The 26,187-nt window shown below is 32.8% G+C and overlaps 2 protein-coding genes and 1 long non-coding RNA gene across 7 annotated transcripts; 2 read left to right on the top strand and 1 right to left on the bottom strand.

Annotated features, from left to right (window-relative positions):
• Positions 1-12,749: 12,749 nt before the first annotated feature.
• On the top strand, positions 12,750-18,766 carry LOC129303606 (phosphoglycerate mutase-like protein 1). Of its 3 annotated transcripts, XM_054943032.1 has the most exons (11): positions 12,979-13,053; positions 13,190-13,244; positions 14,050-14,111; positions 14,422-14,529; positions 14,816-14,895; positions 15,752-15,914; positions 16,838-16,912; positions 17,053-17,141; positions 17,536-17,655; positions 18,269-18,313; positions 18,396-18,766. In XM_054943032.1, the coding sequence occupies exons 3-11, from the start codon at positions 14,052-14,054 to the stop codon at positions 18,508-18,510; spliced, it is 855 nt and encodes a 284-aa protein (XP_054799007.1). In that variant the 5' UTR covers positions 12,979-13,053; positions 13,190-13,244; positions 14,050-14,051; the 3' UTR covers positions 18,511-18,766. The 3 variants fall into 3 exon arrangements, with proteins under 3 accessions (XP_054799008.1, XP_054799006.1, XP_054799007.1); XM_054943033.1 differs by lacking the exons at positions 12,979-13,053; positions 13,190-13,244 and adding an exon at positions 12,750-12,832; XM_054943031.1 differs by lacking the exon at positions 13,190-13,244 and having other exon boundaries at positions 12,839-13,053.
• Positions 18,486-24,340, bottom strand: LOC129303604 (uncharacterized). 3 transcript variants are annotated; one of them, XR_008591514.1, is made up of 12 exons: positions 24,164-24,334; positions 23,849-24,064; positions 23,650-23,745; positions 23,424-23,512; positions 23,202-23,330; positions 22,184-22,304; positions 21,947-22,031; positions 21,737-21,846; positions 21,120-21,271; positions 20,142-20,244; positions 19,207-19,589; positions 18,486-18,895 (listed from the first exon to the last, which is right to left on the bottom strand). XR_008591514.1 is itself a non-coding variant. In XM_054943029.1 (11 exons), exons 1-11 carry the CDS (start codon positions 24,242-24,244, stop codon positions 19,296-19,298), a joined length of 1,470 nt encoding a protein of 489 aa, XP_054799004.1. In that variant the 5' UTR covers positions 24,245-24,340; the 3' UTR covers positions 18,993-19,295. The 3 variants fall into 3 exon arrangements, 2 of the variants coding, with proteins under 2 accessions (XP_054799004.1, XP_054799003.1); XM_054943029.1 differs by lacking the exon at positions 18,486-18,895 and having other exon boundaries at positions 18,993-19,589; positions 20,142-20,238; positions 24,164-24,340; XM_054943028.1 differs by lacking the exon at positions 18,486-18,895 and having other exon boundaries at positions 18,993-19,589; positions 24,164-24,332.
• LOC129303611 (uncharacterized) lies at positions 21,221-22,975 on the top strand. The gene is made up of 3 exons (XR_008591515.1): positions 21,221-21,384; positions 22,348-22,558; positions 22,649-22,975. It is a non-coding gene; the product is annotated as an uncharacterized LOC129303611 (long non-coding RNA).
• Positions 24,341-26,187: the final 1,847 nt, after the last annotated feature.

Below are 26,187 nucleotides of genomic sequence, written 5' to 3'. Positions count from 1 at the left end.
CGTTCCCTCAAGAAGCCGCACACAGAAAACAATCGATCAGCGAAATACTGGTTCCCCTTGTTTTCCTTCTGCCTTCATTAATTCTTCCGAGTATAAATTGTTTTAAAATATCCAATCGATTAAAAAAATGCATAGTTAACAACACCAAACATGTTTTTAATTTCCTACTGTTTTGATACATATAATCACAACATTTAATATTACCGTGTCGCGTATTCGCGTGTGCATGTATGTACGTACACACATACGCACAATTAAATAAAGATATGAAATGAAGTATACACTTCAATTTTGAATTGCTTGAAAGGCGAAACAAATTATAGTGCAGGTACATTGATCAAGGAGAAAAAGTTGGAAGGGTTGACGGAAGCACAAGTGAAAAGGAGTGATAAGAAAAAGAGAGAAGACAAGGGGGAAGACCCGAAGCGACCACGAGGAGCACAGTGAGAAAACTGTTGTTGACGTGGCTGAAAATGATCCACAAGTGTAATTTAAAAAATAGAGAAAACCGCGGCAGTTTTATTCTATGCTTCGTGCTGGACACAAAGGTGGTATTGTCGAAACCACTTTCAGTGGTTCTATTCCCATGCCGCCTTTCATAGCCCACAATATCTAAAATCCGCCCTTTCTTACTCTTTTTGTCTCCTACCTCTGGCCTTCTCATCCCTTCTCTCCCTTCCTACTGTCTTGTCACTCGGTAAAAGTAAATAAAACAAGTCAATCGTGTAAATAAAAGGAGGGGGGGAAAAAATAAGTTCATCATACACGTACATGGATCCTCCTCATCATTTGAAGAAGTTATTGCAATATTTATTTACATGGGATCATGGATAAAATTAAATTAATAATAACTAATTAATATAATAAAATAGAAAAGCTTATAAATTTGAGATTTGAGTTTTTAAATTTAAATGTAATGTATTCTATGGCTAGTTGTCCATTTATTTGGGCTTAAATCGAAATGAGGGATTTCATATCAGATAAAATTACAGTTAATAACAAAAATATAAATTCCTGACCCGCACGCACAAAGTGCAATTCATCATCTATAAATAAACTCCCGCAACTATGTGAGTCTCTGTTATGGCAATATCCAAGACGGAGCTTTATTAGTCGTTGCCATTTTTTGGGTCAAAATTTAGTTATTGCCATTTATTCGAGACCTGCCGCGTGTTATTATTATATAACATTAGAAAGAGATTGTATAAATCTTATATTGAGAATCCAGAGTAATTGTTAGCTTTACGAGAGACATTAATTGCAAAAGAGAGTAAATGGGAAGATCGTTAGACTCGGTCATCAGTAACATTAAGCCATTAAAAGAATTAAAGAAACTTGTTTTTTGCAATTCCATGGTTGTGGTAAGAGCCAGACTAAACGTTTTGTCGTTTAGGCAATTGTGGTTTTCTGATACAGGTTTTTCTATAAAAAAATTTTTGCGGTCTATAGAAGAGCAATCAGCCAATCACCATCAACGGGGGCAAAGTGGCAAACTAACTAATGTTGACAGATCGATGCATTGCACCATGCATGGTTTCTGGCTTTTTCATCACTTTTATTGATAGCGAATTTCACAGATGAGGTGGGGGCAAGCAATAATGGAGCAAGTTTGTAAGAGTGATTAAATTAATAATGAATACATATATACTAATTACTTTTTTAATTTTATCGAGAAAATTTTTAGCTGACAGTAGTTTATTACACATGCTCATGTTAATTACTTTACAGTTCGTGGACGGAAATTTCAATTAAGAACCCTCGCAATTGATATTTACTCCCTCTGTCTCTATATATAAAGTATCTTTTAAAAGTTTATTTTATTTTTAAATATAAGAGATGATAATGATATTTTAAATAATTAGACAATTTTATCATTGTCTTAAAAAATAAAATAGATCATTAATTGTATGTTTTCTCTACCACCATCATGATACTTCCTCCGTTCTTATATATAAAGTGTTTTTAATTGAATCTTACACACCAATAAAAATTTATTATTTAGTTGAACTCATGTAAAAACACAATAATTTTTCAGTTTTATCTCTAATAATATCATAATTAATATCATGATGGTGGTAGAGAAAACATATAATTAAAGATCTATTTTATTTTCCAAGATAATGATAAAATTATCTAATTATTTAAAAATATTATTGTCATCCCTTATATTTAAGAATAAAATAAGCTTCTAAAAAATACCTCATATATAAGGATGAATGAAGTATAAATTATGATATTATTAGAAATAAAACTAAAAAATCATTGTATTTTTATGCAAGTTCAACTAAATAGTAAATATTTATTGGTATGTGAGATTTGGTTAAAAACACCTAATATATAGGGACGGAGGGAGTATATCAAATAACTTAATAAAATATTTACATGAAATCAAATTCTGGTAACTTGAAAATGATAAGTAATCATTGCAGTCAATTTAACATATATAATCCCACGTGAATTCCCAGCTTGTTATTCATCAGATATTAAAGATGCATATATTTTCGGCCAAAAAAAAATAGAACAGGCATATATGTGTTGGAGTTTCGTTAATATATGGGTCCTCAATCCTGACTTGATCCGTTTAGAAGCGTCCGTGCAATTCAATTAGATTCAGTGGTTGCCACTTGATGACATGAAATGGTCAAAGCTAAGGATGTGGAAATAATTTTCGTCTTCTTCTTCTTCTTATAATTCTTTTAGAAATTTAACTAGCTAGGCGAGGCACCGGATTGCCAACGAAGCATGCAGGATATACATTTACTACATTGCAGCACTGGGATGAAATTAATCAAATTATAATGTGATTATTGTTATTACTTTTTTTAATAAGTACCGTAATAGAGAGATGAGCAGCTAATAAACAAAACTTGATTACTTGTCATGTAATTTAAAATTAATTCCTGCAATAAAACATGTCATACCCAAACAAAATTATTTGGGCCCACAATGACAACAATAGGTTTGCCATAATAGTTGCCCTATTATTTGTATAAAACGTCAACGGGTGCTCTTCTCTCAGAGACATTGTCAAGTATTGAATAATAATAATAATAATAATAATAATAATAATAATAATAATAATAATATCTCACCGAAAAATTGATAATAATGATATAATGATCACAGATATAATTATATATACGTAATATAACCTTGATATATTATGTTTGCTGTATAAATTTTATTACTATTATAATATCATTGACGTAACAAATTTACTTCCCTTTCCATGAAATCCTTGAAACCCTGCACAGTCTAGAATTGGGATGTTTCTAGGTCTTCAGAAGAATATAATTACTTAGGAACCGATCGAGGAAGATCACCTGGAAAAAGAGAAAGAGAACAAACAAGAGTAGATGTCATTGTATATATTTTAATTCAGAATTTTAAAGTATGAACTTATGAATCCCTACACTTATTGTATGTCACTTATTAAACACGATTTTACTCAATGTGAGATTTCTCATATTTATTTAAATTGTTCACTTGCACTTTGAACTTTTAACAATTACCGAGTGATACCATTTAATAGCTGAGGCAAATGATAACATCTTCTGGGAAAAAAAATATGTATCCACCCAAAAAGATGACTCGAGGAAAATGATATGTACAGTGATAGGCACACAATCGTATACGATCGGCGTAATGTACTATGAGTATTTTGGATGTTGGTGTTGGATCCCCTATTTCATATCCTTTAAATTGTATATTTACTTAGATAATATCAGTGACTCTATTTTATAGATTTCGGAAATAATATTTTGGAATGATTTAAATTCCAATCACATACATAGACATGCGCGCGCGCGCGACTCCTTCATTGTCGATGATTATTTACGGACAGTCTGATCTATTTAATAATTAATTCAATTCCATAAATAATTTTGCACGCCAAACTTTTATAAACTCGTATGGTCGGTGACTCGTAAAGTGAACGTTTTCTCTCATTTTAATTACCTGATGATCAAAATGAATTATTTTGCTTTTGGTACGGTAATTGCGTGCTTATATTTACAATTAACTAGCTAGTTGAGTGTGTGGGAATCAAGTCATCGATCCGTCCCCATATTTTAGGCCTCCAATTGGGAGCTCCTCTGGTCGAACTAGTTTACAACACGACGGTGCATATTTTATGGCTCACACATCATCGGAATATCTCTCACTCTCCCACCTTCAGCAACAGAGAACATTTTGTAGTCTTCTGAACCACTTGGGAATACAAAAATACAAGTTTACCAGTCTTCTATGGCATTATTCTCGCTAATGAATCGATCAACATCAATGGCTAACTCGAGTTTCCGTTGTACCTACTGGTTTCTTTCGAGATTTGTCGATCATTGACCGATTGATTCTTGTGAGTTGTGATCTTTTTCATGGGATGAACGACTCAGTCGAACGGCTCTTTGTAGGGTGGTCATACAACAATGTAATCTAACATTTGTCGTTCTCGGAGATCAGAAATAAATGACTTTTAAGAAAAATTTGAAGTATTTAGTATATTAGATATCGTCTCACCCACCTTCATCATTCAAAGCCACTTACTTTAATTTTCCCCACTTTAAACAGAAAAATTATTGAATGATAATATACATGTGGCATGTAGAGAGAGGAGTGATAAGATGACGATTCAAGTTTTCTCTCCTCCCTTTTTATTTTGTTTAAGTGTTTGTTTTATATGATTACAATATACTCCATCCGTTAAAAAATTTTAAGGTATTTTTTTAGGAATTAGATATTAAAAAATGTAAAATATTTTTAATCTTTTCAGGTGTAATCATTGTCTTTTTTTCAAAAAGGCTCTTATTGATGAATAATTAATATTTATTGTAGGATGTTTAATAAGGGTAAATATGAAAAGATAAAGTTAGTTAAAAAATAGGCAACTACTTTATTGGGGAGTAAAATTTAGTTAAAAATATCTTATATTTTTTAATGAAGGGAGTACATATCTTCATATATGTGTGTGCACGCACATAAATTTGTATATACGTGATTAAGAATAATAATTTGGGAGAATATCAAAAGCATCCTAGAAACAACCTATAATTTCTTTTTTAAAAAGAGTTGTAATGAGTAAACAATAATAATTAATAAGTAAAGTTCTCATTTTAATTAGCATCTGATATGTTCAGATCTTTATTAGATACTAAATCTTTTTAGGGGTCATTCATTGATATTCTCTCTTATAATCTTTGTATTTTTCCCAAAAGCCTTACCTCCAAGGAAAAAATTTAGTCATAATTAGTGAGGTTCTTCCAAATATAAAAGTCCACTACGTTGGAGGGATCCAGTTTTGGGTACTCATCACAATGATGAGCACCCAAACGAAACTCATGTTGGAATTGAGTATATTCAAGCACATATATATATATCCACTATGTTAAAATATAAGCAACAACACGGGTTTTATGCATTACTGATTTTTTCTTAAAATTTTTTCTTTTATATAATCAGTCATTGTCCAATAATTCTTAATTTTGTCATTGGTAATAATGATATCGCAAAATGGGGACTCGAATTAATTTGAACGGGAGGTGATGATACCTTCAGATTTCTCAAAATATTATAAACGATGGAATAAAAATAACTTATATTCAAGTATTTTCAGACTTAATTGAGAGTATGTCTCAATGTAATTTTTTCTATCTGTAAGATCCACTTTAGTAAAGTTAGGTCTTTTCCGATCGATCCATTCATTCAACTGCTACCATTATTTGTTTAAGAAAAAAAAAAATTGATAATGAATATCGAAGAGGAAAAGCTAGAATCCAGCATGTCCGAACTTTTGGGGAATTACAACTGGCTCCGATGGCGTTATAAGAAAATAAAAGAATTCCAAGGATTTCTCTCAACCGGCCGATTCATTAATTTGTCTTTTCCGATAATAGAATAATACTCATATCTTCGTTCAAGCTAGCATTACAATTAAAAATAATTTTTAGTCAAATGTTGCGTTGGGCAATTGTAGAAAAACAAACCCAGAAAAACCAGTCAAGAATGATTTCGATGCATCAACGATGCAATTTCTGTAAGGTGAGCATTGCATAAAAACTTTTTAGATTAGCCAACTTATTTGCTTTTCGTGCGCTAACAAGTTTGTGGTGAATGTATAATCCTCGTTTGTGTAAATTGAAGCATGTTATCCTGGATAGCTATATTAATTAATATACTATGTAACTCGCTTTTCTTTTCACGTTGAGATGGTGCTTGATTAATGAGCACTGTAGATTAATTATTGCTAGTTAAAATGATTAGCTGTCTGGCGAGTTAACCATAAGCATTAACTTGTTTATTTATAGGCGGTTGATTATCCTTCTAATTTGCTTCAGAAAATATATAGTCCATTGACCAAAATATCGTATATAAATATTTAAGTAATGTTGGTAACCTAATTAAAGAGATATAAAAGGTATCAGGTTGTCTTCTTGTACAACTCATTTAGATTATAGAAAAATGAAGAAAGATTGTCGTCCAGCTTCAGGATTTTTAGACTTACAAGGAAAAAGACAAAACTTGATCAATACAAGTAGACTACGTGGCAAATGCAATCTTCACCAGAATCCACTTATAAGCCAGTCTCGTCGATTTTGTTGTTGAAGAGAGACTATTATAGTATTTTAGTTTCTGTTTGTGGAGAATGAGAGTTGTTATGCATAATTGAATGCATCATGCATGGATTCTTGATAATGGAAATGATCAGTAAGATTTTCATATACTTAGTTCTATTATATTTAATTCAGTGAGTCACGATGGCATATAACAATATTAAAATATACTTACGAAAATGGAGAATAAGTGTTCATTAATCAAACAACTTGTAAGAGCATTTTTCAAATTAACATGTGCATGTCAATGGAAATTAATTAAGGATATATATATATATATATAATGTATATATGTCTTTCCTTGTGGCCAAATAAAAGGGAAAAAGGGATCCGTCCACGTCTTCGCCTTTAGAAAGGCTTAACCAAAAATTTGCTCAAAAAAAAAAAAGAAAGAAAGGCTTAACCAAAAAGATGGCTATTCCATTGCCTGATATTTTATTCATGTTCATGTTCAAATAAAAAGTACAATGATAAACTATAACTAAGATTAAAGTTTAACATCTAGCGATAGAAAGAAACAAGATAACGCGTGCAAATAATCGTGCCAACTTTGGTCTGCTTGTAATTTCACATAGCATTGCCTCTGCTCTTCTAGCTGAGTCCGTAGATTTCCAATATATTTACTATTTAGAGATTATCGGTATCAACATCAATTAATATATTAATATAAAATAAAAAATATTATGAAATATATTATAATCAAGTTTTTAATAGAATGTTTTTTTTTTTCTTTAGATTCCATATAAAGCATTGATAACTTGCCTAATTAAAAATTTAAATTTTCAAAAACTTGCCCACAGAATTATGATGCAGTTAATTTCTTCATTAGAATTAAAGTGAGGGGGTGTAAAAAAAAATTAAATAAAACCTAGGAAGACACCACCGGTGCTGGAGCGCCTAGCCTTTTAGGGTCGTGCTTCTGGAATTCAAGAAGACAACACCAAGTCACGATGTTTCAGGCCCAGGAAATAAAAAAAAAAAAAAACGAAGACGGCGTTATTTTCAAGTGTCAAAGACAGCCATCGCTTTTCCCCTGTAACAAGCAAGAGCTTGTGATTAGTTGGCAACCATAGATGGACCAGGCCCTGCTCCAGTCCCTTCAAAGAGTGGAGCCATACAGATAGCAGAAAAAGCTACAGGCCTGTGTTTTAAAAATAGTTTTTTATTTTTCAAAATAAAAAAATAAAAAAAAATCTACTTAATAACATATTTTTAAAAAATATTTTAGAATATAAAAAATTAAAATATTATTTTAAAGAATAGAAAAATAAAAAAAACTTTTAAATATTCTGAGATTATTATTCTAGAGAATAGAGAGAATAAAAAACACCTTTTTTTATCATTTTTTTTATTTTTAAAACATGTTTTATAAAACACCAATTCTTATAATAATAAAATAAAAATAATTTTAAATAGCTGCTACATTTGTTCATCAATGCCTTTTTTTATCATAAAAACACCTTATTTTAAGGTGCACTTGTTTATTGTTGTGGTTAACCTTTCCTGTGTCACTGGAACTAGCCCCAGGTGACTTATGGTGTCATTTTAAATAGGTAAACTATATTAATTTTCAATTGAAGAATTTAGTTATCAACCAAATGTAAACATTTTATCCTGTTTCCTTTTCATTCTCTGAATTTATTTTTATATGAAATGCAATTCTTGTGATCTTCTTGTATTTTTTTTTTGGTGAAAAAAATCTTTTCATACTTTAAGCACGAAAAACACAATCATTAATTCTTATAATTTTATTAAATTTTATTTTTAGTTCTTATATTTTTTTAGTGTTTTTAGTTTCTATAATTTCAACAAAATTGGATGACATTTATTACTCAGGTCCTTATAATTTTAGTATTTTTAGTCTCTATCAAGACTGAAAACATTGAAAACAAACTGCAGGATTAAAAAAAAAATCAATAAAATTATATAAACCAATAGTTATGTTTTTCCTTTTAAATATAACAATTAAGTCAATTAAAGCAATATAAAATTTCAATATAGTGTATTTCGATTTTATAACTAAATGATTTTATTTATTTTTAAGAATATCCGACACGCATAAAAAAACCTGTCCTCGCTGACAAAAAACAAATAAAAAATGGTTTGGGAAAGATTGTAAAACGAGTGATATATCAAGTAGAATTATTTAATGCAGCGTCTATTCGTATAAACAAAACTCATGGTTAAATTGTCCTCAACTTTTGTTTGTGTTATGAAAATAGAAATTGAGAGAATAAAAAAAAAAGAGAAAATTATAATGAGATAATAGAAGAATGAGAGAATTGAGAGTTTTTTCATTTCAGTGTGTAGAATACAATCAAAGTGCCTTCTATTTATAGACATAAATATACTAATTAAATTAAATAAAATATATAAAATAATAATAAAGCAAAGATATAATGATAACGGAAGAATATTAAAGAATCTAAGATAATAAACATCCACGTAAATACATAATATCTTAATATTTTGAACACTCCTCTTTAAAATGTTTAAATATTGTGTCTCGTGAAACAATTGTTCCAAAACTTAGCAAAGGAAAAGGAACACACAATATCTTCATATTTATTGAAGCTACATTGTTAAAAACTTTATTAAAAAAATTCAATGGAACAAAATCTTGATCACGGAAAAAAAACACAACTTACTCTCTCTGATGACGATGTAACTTATTGTTCTTGAGTTTTATTTAGTTATTGTACCATGAACTTGTGTATTAATTTTTGAATATTATTGATGCTGATACCTTTGTGAGTTGATATTCTCTTGCTACTATACTATGTATGAATCATTGCCTTTAAAACGTTTTTCTCCGTATATATCTTTCGAATATAAACACATTTTTCACTTGTCATATAGTTTGTGGGATTGACATACATGTATTTTCATAGATAAATAACTCATTGAAGGTCAACTCATATGGCTCAAACTAGATACGTACAACACATTCATGATCAATTAATTTCAATCCTAAATAAGTTTAGTAAAGTAACCACATAATAATTTCTTAACATATCATGTCACATGCATAACTTCATTACAAACCAATTCGATATCATAAATTATGATATGAAGTCATTTATATATAATACTTTAGGACCATATTTCATTGTTTTCTTGGAGAAAGCTCGGTTCACATCTAGTCTACCTAGTATCTTGACATCTCTCTTTAACAATAAAATGCTCATGTAAAATCTTCAAAATATTCAATAAAGCTAGATCAATTAATTTTGATGCAAATCAATATGTATATAACCATATAAACAAGTGACAGAAAAAATCTCTCAAACAATTTTATAAGCTTTTGTTATGATTCTTTTTGGATTCTCAAGTAAATACCACAATATAAAAAGCAATATAAATAAGGCATCATTCATTAGATACATATCAAATTTTTATATTGCCGTACCAGTAACATATCTGCTTATAATTTCATCCACCATGAAATAGTATTTTGATACATATATTCGATCTTTATAAGACATTCTCATATTGATAGTCAAGCTTTTCATATGACAATTTATTTTTCTCTTTCGCATAAGTGCTCATGTATGATACATCACATTTTAGGTGCTTGAACTATAAGCTCACAGCTTTTATATCATGGACAAGCAAATGTAATTCTATTTGTATCGTATCTTTTTTTATAATTCTGCCAGTTTTTTATCTACATTCTATCAATATCCTCATTTCATTGTAATTCTTCATTCTCTTTTTATTGTAATATTTTATTGACTTGATGCATATAAGAACTGTAACATGCAAACTTTCATATTTTATAAAAAAATTATTTTTTTAATATTGGTCTAATCATCTCATTGGAGGCATCAATCAATTGTTTTAACAGATCATTATGACAAGTAAGTTTTCCATGATAAATGAATGAATGAATGAATATGGATATTTTCAGGATCTTCATTCGGCGTGGGCATATGACTTCAAAATTTATTTTAAGTATCGTTGATACATTTGGAATATATTTTATATTTTAGATCGATGACTTGGACACCTATAACAATAGATATTTTGAATGTAAACAACTTCATAGTTTATTTTGTATTTTATGTAATAATCTTGAGGATCCACATTATATCGTGTATGAATATCTACAAAATTCACCTTATTTTTTTTATGTGAATAACTTTAAAATTTACTCTAACATTATATGTAAAAAATTTCAAGACTACTTTATGTTATGGATAGATAACTTTTGAATCCACTCTATTCTAAAATTAATTCAGCATGCATGTAATTATTTGATTAATTGATGGAGGAATAAAATAATTGAACAAAAAAATTCAATAAATAAATAAATAATATATAAAATTATCAGAGTGCGTGGATGATAAAAATTTGCCCAATATTCAACTGAGCGTGCTTTATCTTTATTAAAATTATTCACTAGTATGAGTATTAATTTCTAATACAGTACTCCCTCTATCTCAAATTATAGGACACTTTTGAAGGAGTTTTTCTGTCCCAAAATATAAGGCACTTTGAGTAGATTAAGATTTTATTAAACGCACCAATTTTCATATTATGCTTTCTCTTTTTATAATTAATTTTTATCTTTACTCTTTTCAATATATTAAATAATAAATATTTTTAAAAATTTATATTTTTGTTTGAGAAAAATAAGGTTGTCAAATGTATTTAATGAAGTTTATTGATATATGAGATTTTATTTAAAAATATTTTATAATTTAAGATGAAGAGAGTAATTATAAAGGTATTCGCCTAACAATACCAAATGCTGAGCAATTATGTTGATAACATTGATTGAAAAAGGAGGAGAAAAAAGAGAAAATTATATGGAAAGAATGAAAGAATGAGAAAATTAAAAGCTTTCTTGTTTTAATACGTAGAATATAATCAATGTACCTTCTATTTATAAACACGAATATATAAATTAAATTAAATATAATATATAAAATAATAATAATTAAAAAATATTAAAAAATAAAAAGACATTGAAAAACTTGAGATAATAAATATTGACATAATATCTTAATATTTATATTCAGAATTTTTTTTATTTAAATTATTACTCTTTTTTTTAAAGAAAGCATAAACCTTGTCCTGAAACTTTAATTTCACGGACGCAATCTCCGCAAGTCATCAATTCATAGATCATAGTAATCTGCGCAAACTCTTCCTCCCATGCTCCTTGAATACCAGGCTGTCTCTTGCAAGCACCATAGGATATTCCCGAGAATCCTGATCACAAGATGACAAAATCACCGTTCCTGTTCCCCTGCTTTTAGTTAAAAAAAAAAAAAATCCCATCCTCGTGCTGAACGGCACTTCACTAAAATATTATATGGACAGAATTAAAAAATAAAAAAGGAAGGACCAGTCATTAACTGGTTAAATTATTGGTTCAAATGTTAATAATTAAAATTGTAAATGAATTGTATTAGATAGATTATGAATAAAATATTTTATTAAATCAATTAAGATATTTTTTTTCATTAAAAATATAAAATATTTTTAATCAAATCACATTTTTTAGTAAAATAATTATTTGTTATTAAATTAATATTATCTTTTTATATTTATTCTAATATAATTGAGTGTTTCATTTTACAATAAATATAAAAAAATATTTTTTTAAAAATGTAATGATTATATCTTAAAATATTAAAAATATTTTATATTTTTAAATATTTAATTTTTTGATTTTAACTAGGAAATACTTGTTTAACTATTGGTTAATTCTACTGGGCGAGTTAACTTAGATTTCCCCACTATCAGTTATATCTTATAATACTCTCTGTTCCTCCAACCTTGAAGAAAAATAATTTCGTATTTATGATTTTTCGTTAACGCTTAATCACATAAAATAAACTAAAAAACCAAGGTACTTTATTTTTGGACCAACAATAAACCAAGGTACTTAAAAAGTAAACTTTTTGGGTTAAAATAAACTAATAATTTTTCAGTCAAGCCAAGGCCAAGCCATTCACACGTTCTTGGGCGGATGGCGCAACAATACGTCACGTGAGCGGCACAAGAGAGCACGAAGCGAAAAATGATTGGTCCACGTCAGACTCCTCCAGGTTGGGAACTGCGGTGCACGAAGCAAAGGGGAAAGGTCTTGCTTCAGCATTGCGACGATGAGCATCGGCCATGTGCATAAGACGAGAAGCCAAACACGTACCCTTTCTCGTTCTCTACGAGCTAAAAGCACATTTAGATCGGAACGGCGAAGCCTGGGCAAGGGAGAGGTCACGAATTATTTGTCAAATTGATTTTTGATTATACTATTCTCTCTCACTCTTTCTCTCGCGCACGCACGCAGCACATCTCACCGTACACGCCATGTCAATATATACTCCTGACCGTATGTTATTGAATCCCACTCTTGTCCTCACCACCATTTCAGAGTTTCGCTCCTCACCACCTCCAAAACGTTCTTCTTCTATTCTTTGCTTGTCTTCTCGCTCAGGTACTCTTCCCATGTTCCATCCCTTTTCTTTCTCCATCCTCTTCTGATGTTATTTTCTGCTATGAGAATTCTCATGAACGTGGCCCCCGTTTTTTTTTTTTTTTTTAATCGTTGATCTTGTTGGCCACTTTGCCAGAAGATGCTTACTTCCATTTGTGACGTCGTGTGATTGTTTCGATTGGTGATTCCAGGTACCTCAGTTTCGGATTAAATCTTGACCCGTTTTAAGTTGATCCGGTGATTTGATGTTTTTCCATATAAGGATTAGTGTTTGTGATGCTGAATGACTGTCCGAGGAATGGTTCGTTTTCCATTCCGTATAAATGCGCTGGTGCTATTGGTCCGGTTATTTTGTTGACGCGGAAGGAGAACATAAACAGTGGATTCTCGATTGATTATGCTCAAACAGTTTCCCTACGTTCCTCGATTTTGAATGTTCCATTTGCGAAAAATGGCGATTGCTGGAATTTGTACTCTTCGTCGTTTCGGCGTGTATACAACGCTGACGCATGTAGTTAGGAGAACCACCGTTTTAGGTTTTAGTTTTGATCGAAGAACAATTAAACAGACACATTTCTCCTAATAAAATGTCGTTTTCAGCCTTTGTCTGCTCAACTTACACGATCAGATATTATTATATTATACGAGGATTGGAGCAATTCTTATATGCAAATATTGGTGCTGTCCTCTGTCTTTGTAGCATATGCCCGAGTATGCTGAATAGCATCTTCTCCTTTGCTTACTTTAAATTGATTTATGTTCTCTTTTTAGGCTTGCAACAGTTTGCTGTATCTTTGTCTTTTGTACGCACATTATGTAGTGTTTAATTAATCTCGCTTCTGTATTTGCCAACTAGTGCGTCTATTTAGTTTCTTGCTTGTAGAGCTATCCTGCTAACGTTCAAGGTATGTAAATGTAATGTGGACGTGAAGTCTTGCTTTGACACTATTGATATAGTCACCTTTAATTGTTGGATGTCATTTTTTGTCACTGCAGATATGGATGCCAACGAAGGTCAAAGTATCTACCCATTGCATCGTTGTAAAACTCTTCACCTGGTTCGTGGCCTCCTTTATCTATTGAAGCTTACTATTCCCTTTCTTTAAAGCATTGATATAATATCACGTTCAAATATCAACGTGTTCAAATATAATTCTGACTGAAAATATGAGATGGCTTTTCAAACCGAATATAAGATGGTATTTCAAACTAAAAATATTTCTTACAACAAAGTGGAAATGGCGTTAAAAGTAGTTTGATGTGGACAAAATTACATTAGCTTGAAAATTTGAAACTAGCTGTCATCTTAATGTCATCCTTTTTTTTTCCCCTGAAGAGTAGTAATGTCTTATTTAAGCTGCTACACAGGTTAGACATGCACAAGGGATTCACAATGTAGCAGGAGAAAAAAACCACGAAGCATACTTGTCTTATGATTATTTTGATGCACAGCTAACCCCTCTTGGCTGGAAGCAGGTAATCTCAAATCATTAAATGTTATCTTATCAAGCATTTGAAGATGGATTTTGTGTTGAATGGAATTCCTTTAGGAAGTGTTTTCAACCATAAATAAGAAAGACGTTTCATTCTTTCAGTGGAAAATAGGTATCATAGCCATATATTGCCGTAATTTTATTTACAGGAGGGAAAATAAATATTATGTCGACAAGGATGTGTCCTGGCATAAAATTCTAGTTTGTTATTTACAGGAGGGAACATAAATATTCATAGTCAAATATTTGTTACTTGTGCCCCATAACAGGTTGATAATCTGCGGGCGCATGTTCAAGCATGTGGTCTTTCCAAGAAAATTGAATTAGTGATTTCTTCCCCCTTGTTAAGGTATGACTTTATTAATTGGGATTCCTGTTAGGACTTGTATGACGCTCTCTTTGTACAGATCTGTTGCTTCTGTTACTGTATAATTGGTAATGGCCTTTCTTAAAGATTTATAAACCATTCCGGATTATGATACTCTTCAGCAATGTAAGTTGGAAAATGGAATCTCGATGCCTTTCACCATGAAAGTGTAAAATTGATGTACAGATAATTAGAAACCATGGAAGGTAGATTGCATCAGATAACTGTTAAGATAACATGACGGAAATATGATCTTGGAATTAGGTTTGCATTCGGTAGTTGGAAAAAAGCTTCGAGAAAAGGGAAAATGTGAAGGAAGGTAATTTTAGTTACGGTTGATAGATAAGAAAGTGACTTTCTTAGAAAGAGAAAGAGAGCTTCTCATGTTTTTGAGAGAGAGTTTTCTCATTCTCTTTTTGGTAGGGACTCTAGAAGAAAACTGAGTTTGATACCTCTATTTTTGTCTATTGGTCTGTCATGTGTGTGTCTATACTTAGCATTTGTCTGATATCTATCAATCTGATGTCTTCCACTTATTTTTTAGTTTGGAACATCTGCGTACTATGCGTGAGTGATGCTTTCTGATTCGTTTTCTTTCTTGAAAGAGAGATAATATCTGGAAACGATATTTTTGTGAACAACTCATTCTATCATGCACTCTAATTATTATCTTGGAGGTTATTTATAATAAGATTCTTGGTAGGAATTTGTCCCTTCAGCAGTTCGTAACCCATTATGCGTACTCTGTTTTTTGTTGTGCTTATTAATATTTTGCACATTAGTGGATAAAATAGTTGGAAGACATTTTAAGTTAAAATTGCTAACTACTGCATTTCAGGACCATGCAAACAGCAGCAGGAGTCTTTGGTGGTGAAGCATACACTGACGGGATTGATGCACCTCCTCTGATGAAGGATAATGTGGGACACAGTGGACGTGCTGCAATTTCTAGTCTGAATTCCCCTCCATTTATAGCAGTTGAGCTTTGCCGGGAGCATTTGGTATGTGATGTTGGTAATCTAAATTCTGCTTGATAAAGATTGCATAGCTCTGTGTATTTTGTTAACTACTAGTAATTAACACCAACCTCTTCTTTGCTTTCTTAGATTCTTTTTGTTCCTATCTGTCTGCTTTGCTTCTTTTTGTATCTGAAAAGCTTCAGGAGTGAACAACATTAGTGATTGGGAAATCTACTAGACAAACTACCTTAATTTAATTCATAACTTGTATATCTTCTACCTGCTCATCTTGAATTCTCTGCTTCTTGCGGAATCGAATATAAGCTCATACATGTCAATGCCAACTTCGGCCCAGTTATTGTTTGCCTTCATGAAATTGACTTCGCATCACTAGTTCTCATATTCCAGGGCTGACTGCCTGACTTATCATGCGGTGCCCTGTTAACTTAGCTCATCTGCTGCTTTTTCGAACCCATCCTTTGACTGGGTTTGGCCAGTCTTGTCCTTGGTCTTGGGTGGTTCAGAGTAGGATTAGGATGAGGTGTGGTCAGCTCCCCACTCCCTCTCTTTTGTTTTAGCTTATACGCTGCATCACAAGTGCTTTCGACCAGCTCTTTCTGTTCATAAAATTAGTACAGTGCTTTGTTTCTGCAATTATGTGGCCTATGGACTTGTTTGTGGTTGGTGACAAAATTTAACTATGATGCGGAGGAAGAAGATTAAAAGTTTAGCGTACTAAGTTTTCATTTGGCATCTAATTCCATTAAATTTATGCCAAGCTTTATTTTTGCAACTCAGGGAATCCATCCTTGTTATATGAGAAGAGATATTTATGGTTGCCAATTATGATGAAGAGAAAGAAGATTAAAAGTTTGCCATGTAAATCTGTTCATTTCCCCTGTTTGGAATTTCATGTGGCTTAAACATCCGTTACATTTCTGTCATGTTTTATTTTTGTAAACCAGGGAGTTCATCCTTGTGATAAGAGAAGAAGTATTCATGAGTACCGGGATATGTTTCCTGCAATTAACTTTTCACTGGTAGGTGATTTATATCTTGATTGATTTCTCATATTGTGAACGAGAGCTACTATGACTAAGTTCTTTCTGATGCTTAAATTGGTTGTAGGTAATTGAAATTTGGTTGGATTGTGTTCATACTTTATTTAAATTCGTTTTAGATAGAAAGTGACGAGGACATTTTGTGGACACCTGACAGTAGAGAGGAGAATGCTGAAGTTGCTGCTAGAGGACTAAAGCTTTTGAAATGGTGAGTGTGTTTCAAATTCCAATCCACGTTTCTTGTCTATTTATGTGGTAATCAAGAACATCAAAATTTTCATTAAGTCATAGCATAGCTTACCAAAGAGGCCTCGCCATGTCGTTATGATTGTAGTGGTCCCTTATTTCTGCAATTCAAGTTTAAGCACAATCCTGGAATGCATGTAGTTGACCCGTGATTCTTAGCTGCATAGATTTTAAGTATTTGGAGGATGGCACCAAGATGTACTATTTTGGATGGATCTCGCATTTTTCTTCTTTTTATCTCCAATGAGTAAATTATGTTCCAGGCAATTATGTGGGCGTTATCCATCAAAGGCCGGAAATGGCCATAACCAAGGGTCTGACTTTTTTTCCTCTCCCTGATTTCCTTATTGGTGCAGGTTATGGACTCGTAAAGAGAAGGAGATAGCTATTGTTTCTCACAGTGGTTTTCTATTTCATGCCCTAAGCGCTTTTGGAAATGACTGCCATCCAACTGTGAAGAGCGAACTATGCAAACAGTAAGTATTCCTTTGGAAATAATGGCTGAAGATTGTTACAGGTTTTGACATGTACATTCGAAAAAGTAATTGATAAATATGATTTTCCTAAGTCTATACAATTCCAATCCTTAGGAAATGAAAAGAGAAAAAAGGAAGAATCTTCAACTTCTATTCTACTGTGATAGGTCAAGATACTCATCTGGCAATTACTAATACTTTCCGGATGTGTTTATTTAGAAAGCAGATATGCTTGGGCAAGTCTCTGAACTCTATATCTGTAACTTGGGTATTTCTTAATTGGATTAACTTGTTTAAATATACGAGGGTTTACTTAATAAAATTACTTAATAAAATTCTTCACGGTGCTGTTAAAAATTAATCATTTACATTGAAGAAAAAAAAATGAAAGATAAAGAAGAGACTTCACATGAGGAAAGTCCTACCTGGCGAATTGGTAACATTAATAAAATTCTTGACGGTGCTGTTAAAAATTAATCATTTACATTGAAGAAAAAAATGAAAGATAACATGATGGAAGTGTTTTACCCGGGGCAATTTATTTTCAACACCTAAATCTTTTAAATTTTCATTATTTAGGATTAAATGAAAACTCTCCTTATTTGTTTTGCAGTTTTGCTAATTGCGAGCTGCGTTCAGTGATTATCGTTGACAGAGGGTGAGCATTTTGCATGCAGAACACATTAGTTATCCATGCTGTTAATGCAGAAAATTCATTATTTTGAGTTTTACCTCTGCAGTTTGATTGGATCAGACGAGTCAAGTACAAACTATCCTGGCAAGATTCCTCATGGCCTTGACCTTCCCAGTGATGTAGCTGACGAGAAAAATCAAGGGAATGGACCGGCCCATTAATTTTTCTGAATGGCAACGTGCCAACATACATAATTTAATTTACTTCTGATACCTAATGCATTAATTACGTTTATAGGAAAAATGTCTAGGAAATTGGAAATCTAGGTGCCAAAATTTAAAGATAACGGATGGGGATTGATTCAGAAACATCAACTCCAAGATTGTCTTTTTATAAGATGGTTACAATCTTTATGCGTTAAGAATAAATATGCTGGACTATACATTCACAATAAAATGCATGGCTTTTATTTATTTATTTTGTAGGGCTGGGGGTAGTTACACCTTGCTGGAAATCGTTCTGGCCATCCCATCGAAGAACAACTCCAACAAGCGTTCCTAGACTTATAAGCTGAATACGGTGGGTTTCAACTGATCTCACAAGTATCTGTGTTTTCACATTAAAAGTGGATGAACTCACGATTTTGAAATGCTACTCAGAATCAAAATCACATTGACTGCACTGCAATTGACAGACAGAACTATTTTCCAAATATTATAATGGCCTTTCATTATAAAAAAAAATTGAAAAATAACATTTGCTTAATCCAAATGCAGGCCTTGCTTAATCCAAATGCAGGCCTCCTCTTGTATTTTTTTGATTCTAGTCTCCCTAATTTTTCCGGCAGCATACATTTTTATTCTGAAGGATAACCAAATATACATGAATAACAACTAGCTGTAACACTGAGAAAATACCTGTTTCTGGCTTGGATTCGTCAAACATATTCTCCCATCACAAGTTTAGAAATAAATCGAGACACAGAGATTCGATGTTTATTGACGTGTCAACCCTTTAGCACCAAGATGGCAAAACCAATCACGATTGCGAGGCTAAGGATAAGAGCCGCAGACACAACATTAATGCTAACTGGCTTTGAAGATTTACTTGAACGCTCTCCTCTGTCTTCAATGCTGCCCTCATTTTCACCCAAGTGTTGAATAGCCAGACCAAACGGCACAGCTATATCCCAGAAAGATTTACTTATAAGGGCTGAGGCTTCTTTTTCTGGCTCCAAAATCGTCGAGTCATCAGCTGGAGATTTCACGGATAATAGCTCTGTACAGTGATCTCTTAACACCTTAGGAACCATGCAAAACACGAATCAGAATATCACATGAACTATAAACATTTTCTTAAAGGAAACTTTTCCCCCCGGGGGGGGGGGGAAGAATAAGCATAGCCTCTGCATTATATTGAGTAAAAGGCTCATATAGGTTACAAGATAACAGTAATTTAAATACAAAATAGCAGTGTATGTAGCATGTAGTCTTAAAACTAATGTGTAACAATACTAAACATTTACTGAGATGGTTTTTCTTTTCTTTTGGTCTTTTCTTTTAGTTTTTTTCTGGATAAGGGGGCAGTATCCCTAGCCAAATGTGCAAACCAAGGCATGAACGCAAGTCAGCAGCTAAGCAATGAAACCGGTGCAACACTATTATTTTCCTTTGCTTTTCTTTGTGGGTACGAACGACATTGGAAAATATATTTCCATGACCCTCAATCAGAACACCCTTCAACAGTGAAACCCATGCCAAATCCCCGTGTAAACATGTAAGAATAAACGAGAGGCACATGCAAATTATTTGTAAAACAAATTTCTACTACCTCAATGTGGAAGAGAACAAACCTCAACTGTCTCAGATGGCTGCAAGTAGTCACATACATAAATCCCTGCTAGCCAAGGTGCAAATACCCTTCTAGGAAGTGGAAGGCTGCATCCTTTTCTGTTTCTGATGAAAGCGTGATAATTATAGTCACAGTCAAAAATCATATAGCATTGACAGCCAAAAATAATGAAATGTCTTATAATGAATTCATATATCCTTTTTCTCTAATGAAGATCAAGAATATTAATTTCGGATGAATAATTAATAAATTCACTGCTATACAAGTAGAAAAACATCAGCGGACAATTTAAATGAGGTATAAAAAGAACAGTAGCAGTGTGTGTTAAATATATTGAACATCGCAACAGCCTCTCCAAATGAATAAATCCTAGCTAATCATAATTAAGCCACAACCTATCCAGGTTGCCAGTGTCTAACATGTACTATTAGGGTGCACAGTTAAGTGAATATAGTTAAAGCTTCACAAATGACTGAATCATCCAATAATTCCAAGTAAACAAATGTTTCAGCTAGAAGATGTCAAGAATCAACTGTCATGTGCTCCATCAGTATTTAAGGTAAACAAATAAAATAAGACTTTTCTTGCATAGACCATATGCCTTCCAGACGACCCTAACCCTAAGATTGAACCACATTGCAACACACACTATGTATAGAGTAGTCGTTATCTATATAATGGGTTAGTAATGCATAAAAGAAAAATGGAATGCATCCTTCCTGCAATTGAAATACATAATTCAGTGAGCAAGTCTTATCAGGTCATCAAATGCAATAACCTTACAAAACAAGCAAGAAATGATCCATGCCAGCCACTGCTAAGCCAAGCACACATCACAACAGTTGAAGGGATAGATTGAAAAGGCATCATTTGATAGCGTTACATTGAGAACATACACATATCATTGGTAAAGTTTTCTCACCAAGCAACATTGTAATATATCCTAGGGTCAAATATATCAACATTATGAGTCACGGACCTTAGTAATTGCAAAATTAGTTTGGCAACAGTTTTTTCAGTTGATATCTCATCACTTGCTTCCGTGCTATCATCAGGATTAGAACCTGAATCATCCTCTGCTTCATCACAGATAATATCCAACCTACTTTGCAAACTCATGATGATATCTCCCTGTGCAAAGAATCGTGATCAGGATGTAAGAGGACAAAAACAAGGGACCCAAGTTAGTGCAATCTGAAGAAGATTAAGCAATTCATTGCTCAAAGGCCTCATTGTTAAAATAGGTAAGTCAGTAGTTTTATAAGGACCTTTCATCACTGCCAAAATGTGCTACAAAATTGCAAACTATTAATATGTCACATAATAATACATAGGGTTTACAATATACTATGAGTTTCACAAGAAGAAGGTACAACATCAGCCAACCTCATACAACAACAACAAGAAGAAGCCTTATCCTATTAAAAAAGGTCAACTACACAGATCACACAATACCATTGGGATTTATCGACCACAGAACAACTAACTTTTGAAAGACAACATTTACTATAAGATCCTCTTCTATAACTTCCTCAAGTATTCCTTTGATTCACAGTAAAATGATGAGTAGAATAAACATGGACTGCTATTGATTACCTTTACATCAGTGATGGCTTGTGAAATTGGCTCTTTTGAATTCAGGTATGCAAAAGAACATATCGAACCACTAAAGTAAAGAATACCAAGTACGTCTCTTTGGCTGCATGCTTTATAACATACCATTAATGTTAGCTATGGAACTATTAGAACAACCAGAAATATAGAAATTAAATCAATAGATTATAATATGATTATAGATAAACTTACCTTCAACTGGAGAATTGTTCATAAATGGTAGAAGCAATTCAACTTCATGCACACCACCTGATGACCATTGCTCGTTATCAACAACCTATATTTATAGAAAGGAAGAAATAAGATCCTATTAAAAAAGCGATAACACAATGGAATATTACATATGAATGATGCTTAGTATATAATAATTACAATTCAAATAACTAAGACGGATGGAGGAAAAGGGGTAAAAAAGAGTAGTGTAGTTACCAATCCACCATCAATCAAGGCCTTTGCATCTTTAAGCTCTTTGGCATGAATAGATATAGCACGATGAAGAGCATCACTCACTGTCTGAAACTTTGAGGCATTTTCATGAAATATGGGCAATCTGGCAAAACATATATCATATATGAGAACTTCAACTTTTTCAGAAACTTGTGCTCACTACCAAGAACCAACCATCTCAATGACTACAACAACAACAAGTGCTTGGAAATTTAGGCCAGGTTATGAGACTCTGCATGATCACAAAACAACCAGCCAAGACAGCCAACACATCTGCTTCAAGGAGGGGCCATATCCAGAGTACATTGCTTAGCTTCTATGCTCATGATCTCCCCTGCCTCTCTTTCTTTCTTTTTGGTTGGTTGTTTATATTCACCTTCCAAAGCCTTGAAGACATTATTTTACATATGTTATTTCCAATTATCAAGGATATGGTTTCTCTTTCAGGATATGTACAGGATGGGCCAGTTGATCCAAGTGTCACCTGCCAAAAAAACTTAACCTAGGAGAGGCAAAGTAAAGGACAAAGAAGCAACTACGACACTGGTAGAGGTCATGGGGGAGTAGTGGAGAAGAGAGGTAGTGATGACAAGGGGGTTATGAAGAGCCCAAGCAATGGAAATCACTTGGTCCTAGAATTATTTAAAAAGATTTAAGAGATGTCACGAACTGATTCAGTGCGGTCAAAAGTAAATTGGTTGTGGGGCGTTTAGTCTTAAATTTAAATCCAAAACTTGGGTGTAGCCATGTGTTCACACTCAATCAAGGGCACAACACGGCAATGCTATTTGCGTTTCAAGAACTTTGGGTTTCTTTTCTATTCTTTTCTGTCCTTTTCTTTGTTTTTTTTTTTGGGGGCAAAACTTTGGGTTTCATATTTACCACATATTAATACCTGACCTATCTTCAAATAACATTGATATAGTAGATTACTAGATAAGAAGATAGTCAAATGTCACCAAAGTTAGAATTTATCAATATTGAAAAATTAAAATTTTACCTGAGGTTGAAGTTGTACATACACCTAAACATTTGAAGGGAACTCAAGACTTTTCCCATTTTAAAATCACAAGGCCTTAAACTACTTGATGTAATATTTGAAGATAGTGAGCAATTTCGGCAGTTCCACCTGCACTCACAAGCACCATGAGAATTGTGTCAAAGGGTAGATCAGCTAAATGATGCCATTTAGGACATAACAAGCTATTAAAGTTTGGCTCACCTCCTTGGGCTATAACAAATGTGAAGAAGCAGCCTTTCATCCCAGTCAGTCCACAAACTAGATGCCGCCTCAGCAACTCCCTTCACTGTCTGAAAGAGAGCAAGGGAATGTGTTCCATTGATATTAGTTATAATTCTACAGAACAACACAGATACACCCGCCAATACCACTATTCAAAAACTTCATTGTCGAACTAAGCTACATTCAAATGAATAAAGCATGATACCTGGCAAAGCACCACGGTTGAATTCTTGAATGCACTCTCACTAACCCAAATGTATATGCCAACCACCTTTATGCCGCCAACAAGCATTCTAGACACCTGAAATTCCACCCTCGTCACTTCCACGAGCAACATAATCAAGAGATCACGGCGTGAAGTCTTGTCAGCAAACTTCCTGATTAACCGAACTATATTAACGAACCTGGCGAGCGTGTTCAGCGACCCAATCCATATCGATGAAAAGTGAGGAAGAATCGTTGACCAGAGATTTGGACTTGGAGCTCTTTCTCTTGTCGTCCTTGGAGCTATCCATGATGGCACAAGCAGGTTCGTTAGAATCATTTTGCGGGGTCGGAATCAAATCCAACACGAATCCTCGGTCCAGAGTGGAACTCAGCTTGCCTATCACTAGGCCCACCTGCAAATGAAAGAAAGAGGCAAAGAATGAAACTGAAATAGAATCCGTGATGTAAAATTTCACAGACCAAACAAGTGCATATGAAAAGGCAATGAGTACCTCAGCAGGAAGAGCAGATTGGCTGAGACGATCCTCAACCAGTTTGAGTTGAGCATCTTCTCCAACTACTGCTTTCACCATTGCTGGAAAAGCTCCGTCGCTGGGACTAAACCCACATTCAATTCTGTGTGGGATCGTTGATATAGTTGATGCTGAATCCAACGACGTCGTGTTCAGTATGGGCCTGGATGGTTCCCCTCGTCCTCTGTTGTTTACTTGTTTTTTCGGCCGATCCCATTTACTCTGTGTCTGTGAGACCACACCTTTTTAATTTTTTTTTTTTTAAAGACTGACAAAAAGCTGATAAGGGTGGGCACCAGGGGAACATTTACTTAAATTATATCGTATTATAATTAGGGAAAATTAGTAAAAAAGATTTTATTGAAAAAAAAAATAGTCTCAAGGACCAAATACAATTGAAGAACCAAGGCTTATATTTTATTCATTAAATAATTTAAATAAATGACCGGAATGCCCTATGTGTTAATTTTTTTTTTCAAAAAGGCGCAAAATTTGTTCGCCAAAGCTCTAATCATCGGAGTTCTTGCAGGTGACAATGCACCTATCGGAGCTTCAATCGGCAGGTCGTCGAAAAGTGTCAACACCTCTTGATTACATGTAAACATCAAGGATTACATGTAAATTCAATAATTAGAGGATGTAAGGATTTTGCCTTAAGGTGCAAAGGTTTTGGCTTGAATGCAAAGCTTTTGGCTTGAGGTGCAAAGCTTCTGGCTTGAATGCAAAGCTTTTAGCTTGAGGTACAAGGCTTCTTGCTTGGGTACAAGGCCTCTGGCTTGGGATAAAAGGCTTCTAATTTTGATAATTACATGTAATATCCTATGGATTATATGCAAATCAAATACATAAAAAGCACACCCCTGTCAATCCCCTACAATTACATGAAAATGACTATGGATTGCATGTAAATCAATATGAAAAAAAATTCACAAGCATGCTTGAGGAAAAATTTATATGTAATCTCTAACGAATTACATGTAAATCAATTACACAAAGAAGATGCCCCTGCTAGTGCCTCAAATTTACATATAAACTACCATTAATTACATGTAAATCGATGAGGAGAAAAATTCATGAACATGCCTGAGGAATAATTTACACGTAATCTTTAAAGGATTACATGTAAATCAAACATATAAAGAGCCGCTCCTGTCAATCCCCCATAATTACATGAAAATGTCTATGGATTGCATGTAAATCAATGTGAATGCCCTTAAATTACGTGAAAATGACTGTAAATTATATGAAAATGACTAAACTAGAAGCTTTACACTCTAAACTAGATCTGACCTCTTGCACCCAAGCCATACCCTTTGCACCCTAAGCCATAACACATACACCTTAAGCCAAAAGCCTTGTAACCAAGCCATACTTTTTACATCCAAGCTAAAACCCTTACACCTTAAGCCAAAATCCTTGCAATCTTTAATTCCAGTACCCCCAAATCAAAAAATATATTATAGAGAGTAAGAACAGCATCATGCCTATATTAAACTACTTCATGCCCTATATAAAAAAATAAATAAGAGAACACTCAATAATTTCTCTTTGTTTTAAGTATTATACATCATAGAGCAAGCCATGTTAACCTGTAAAAAATGTGGATTCAATAATGTAACGTTGAGAACAACTAAATTGTCCCGAGAAAACAAGTAAATGTGAAAAGCAAGAATGAACAATAATAATTTAAATGAAAAAACATTAATTCTATTAGATTTGATTTATTTTTCTGTTAAGTACAATGAATATGATAAATAAAGACTATAGGGCACCCCGTATCAAAAAATATACCATGGGAGCTTAAGAACAATATTATGCCCATCTTAAATTACATCTTATCCTATACAAAGAAAAAAACAAATAAGTACACTTTAAAGTATAATCATAATTTTATTCAATATTTCAAAAAAATCTCTTAATCAACATTTCCTTATAGTTGACTTAAGTTATGATATGCATAAGTTAAATTTACAAAAGCTTCTTTACTTGAACTTATTTTTTCT

This window comes from Prosopis cineraria, unplaced genomic scaffold (assembly GCF_029017545.1).
Source record: "Prosopis cineraria cultivar Desert tree isolate PC_DT_omini unplaced genomic scaffold, ASM2901754v1 PC2, whole genome shotgun sequence".
NCBI lineage: Eukaryota > Viridiplantae > Streptophyta > Magnoliopsida > Fabales > Fabaceae > Prosopis > Prosopis cineraria.
This window is presented reverse-complemented; position numbering and strand designations above follow the sequence as displayed.

Coding starts and splice junctions, on each gene's coding strand:
- LOC129303606 (XM_054943031.1), top strand. CDS start 12,927: ATGTCAATATATACTCCTGACCGTATGTTATTGAATCCCACTCTTGTC. Junction 14,530..14,815: donor CCCCTCTTGGCTGGAAGCAG/GTAATCTCAAAT, acceptor GCCCCATAACAG/GTTGATAATCTGCGGGCGCA. Junction 17,142..17,535: donor GGACTAAAGCTTTTGAAATG/GTGAGTGTGTTT, acceptor TTATTGGTGCAG/GTTATGGACTCGTAAAGAGA.
- LOC129303604 (XM_054943028.1), bottom strand. CDS start 24,244: ATGGTGAAAGCAGTAGTTGGAGAAGATGCTCAACTCAAACTGGTTGAG. Junction 22,305..23,201: donor ATGTACAACTTCAACCTCAG/GTAAAATTTTAA, acceptor ATGTTTTGCCAG/ATTGCCCATATTTCATGAAA. Junction 22,032..22,183: donor CCTTGATTGATGGTGGATTG/GTAACTACACTA, acceptor CTATAAATATAG/GTTGTTGATAACGAGCAATG.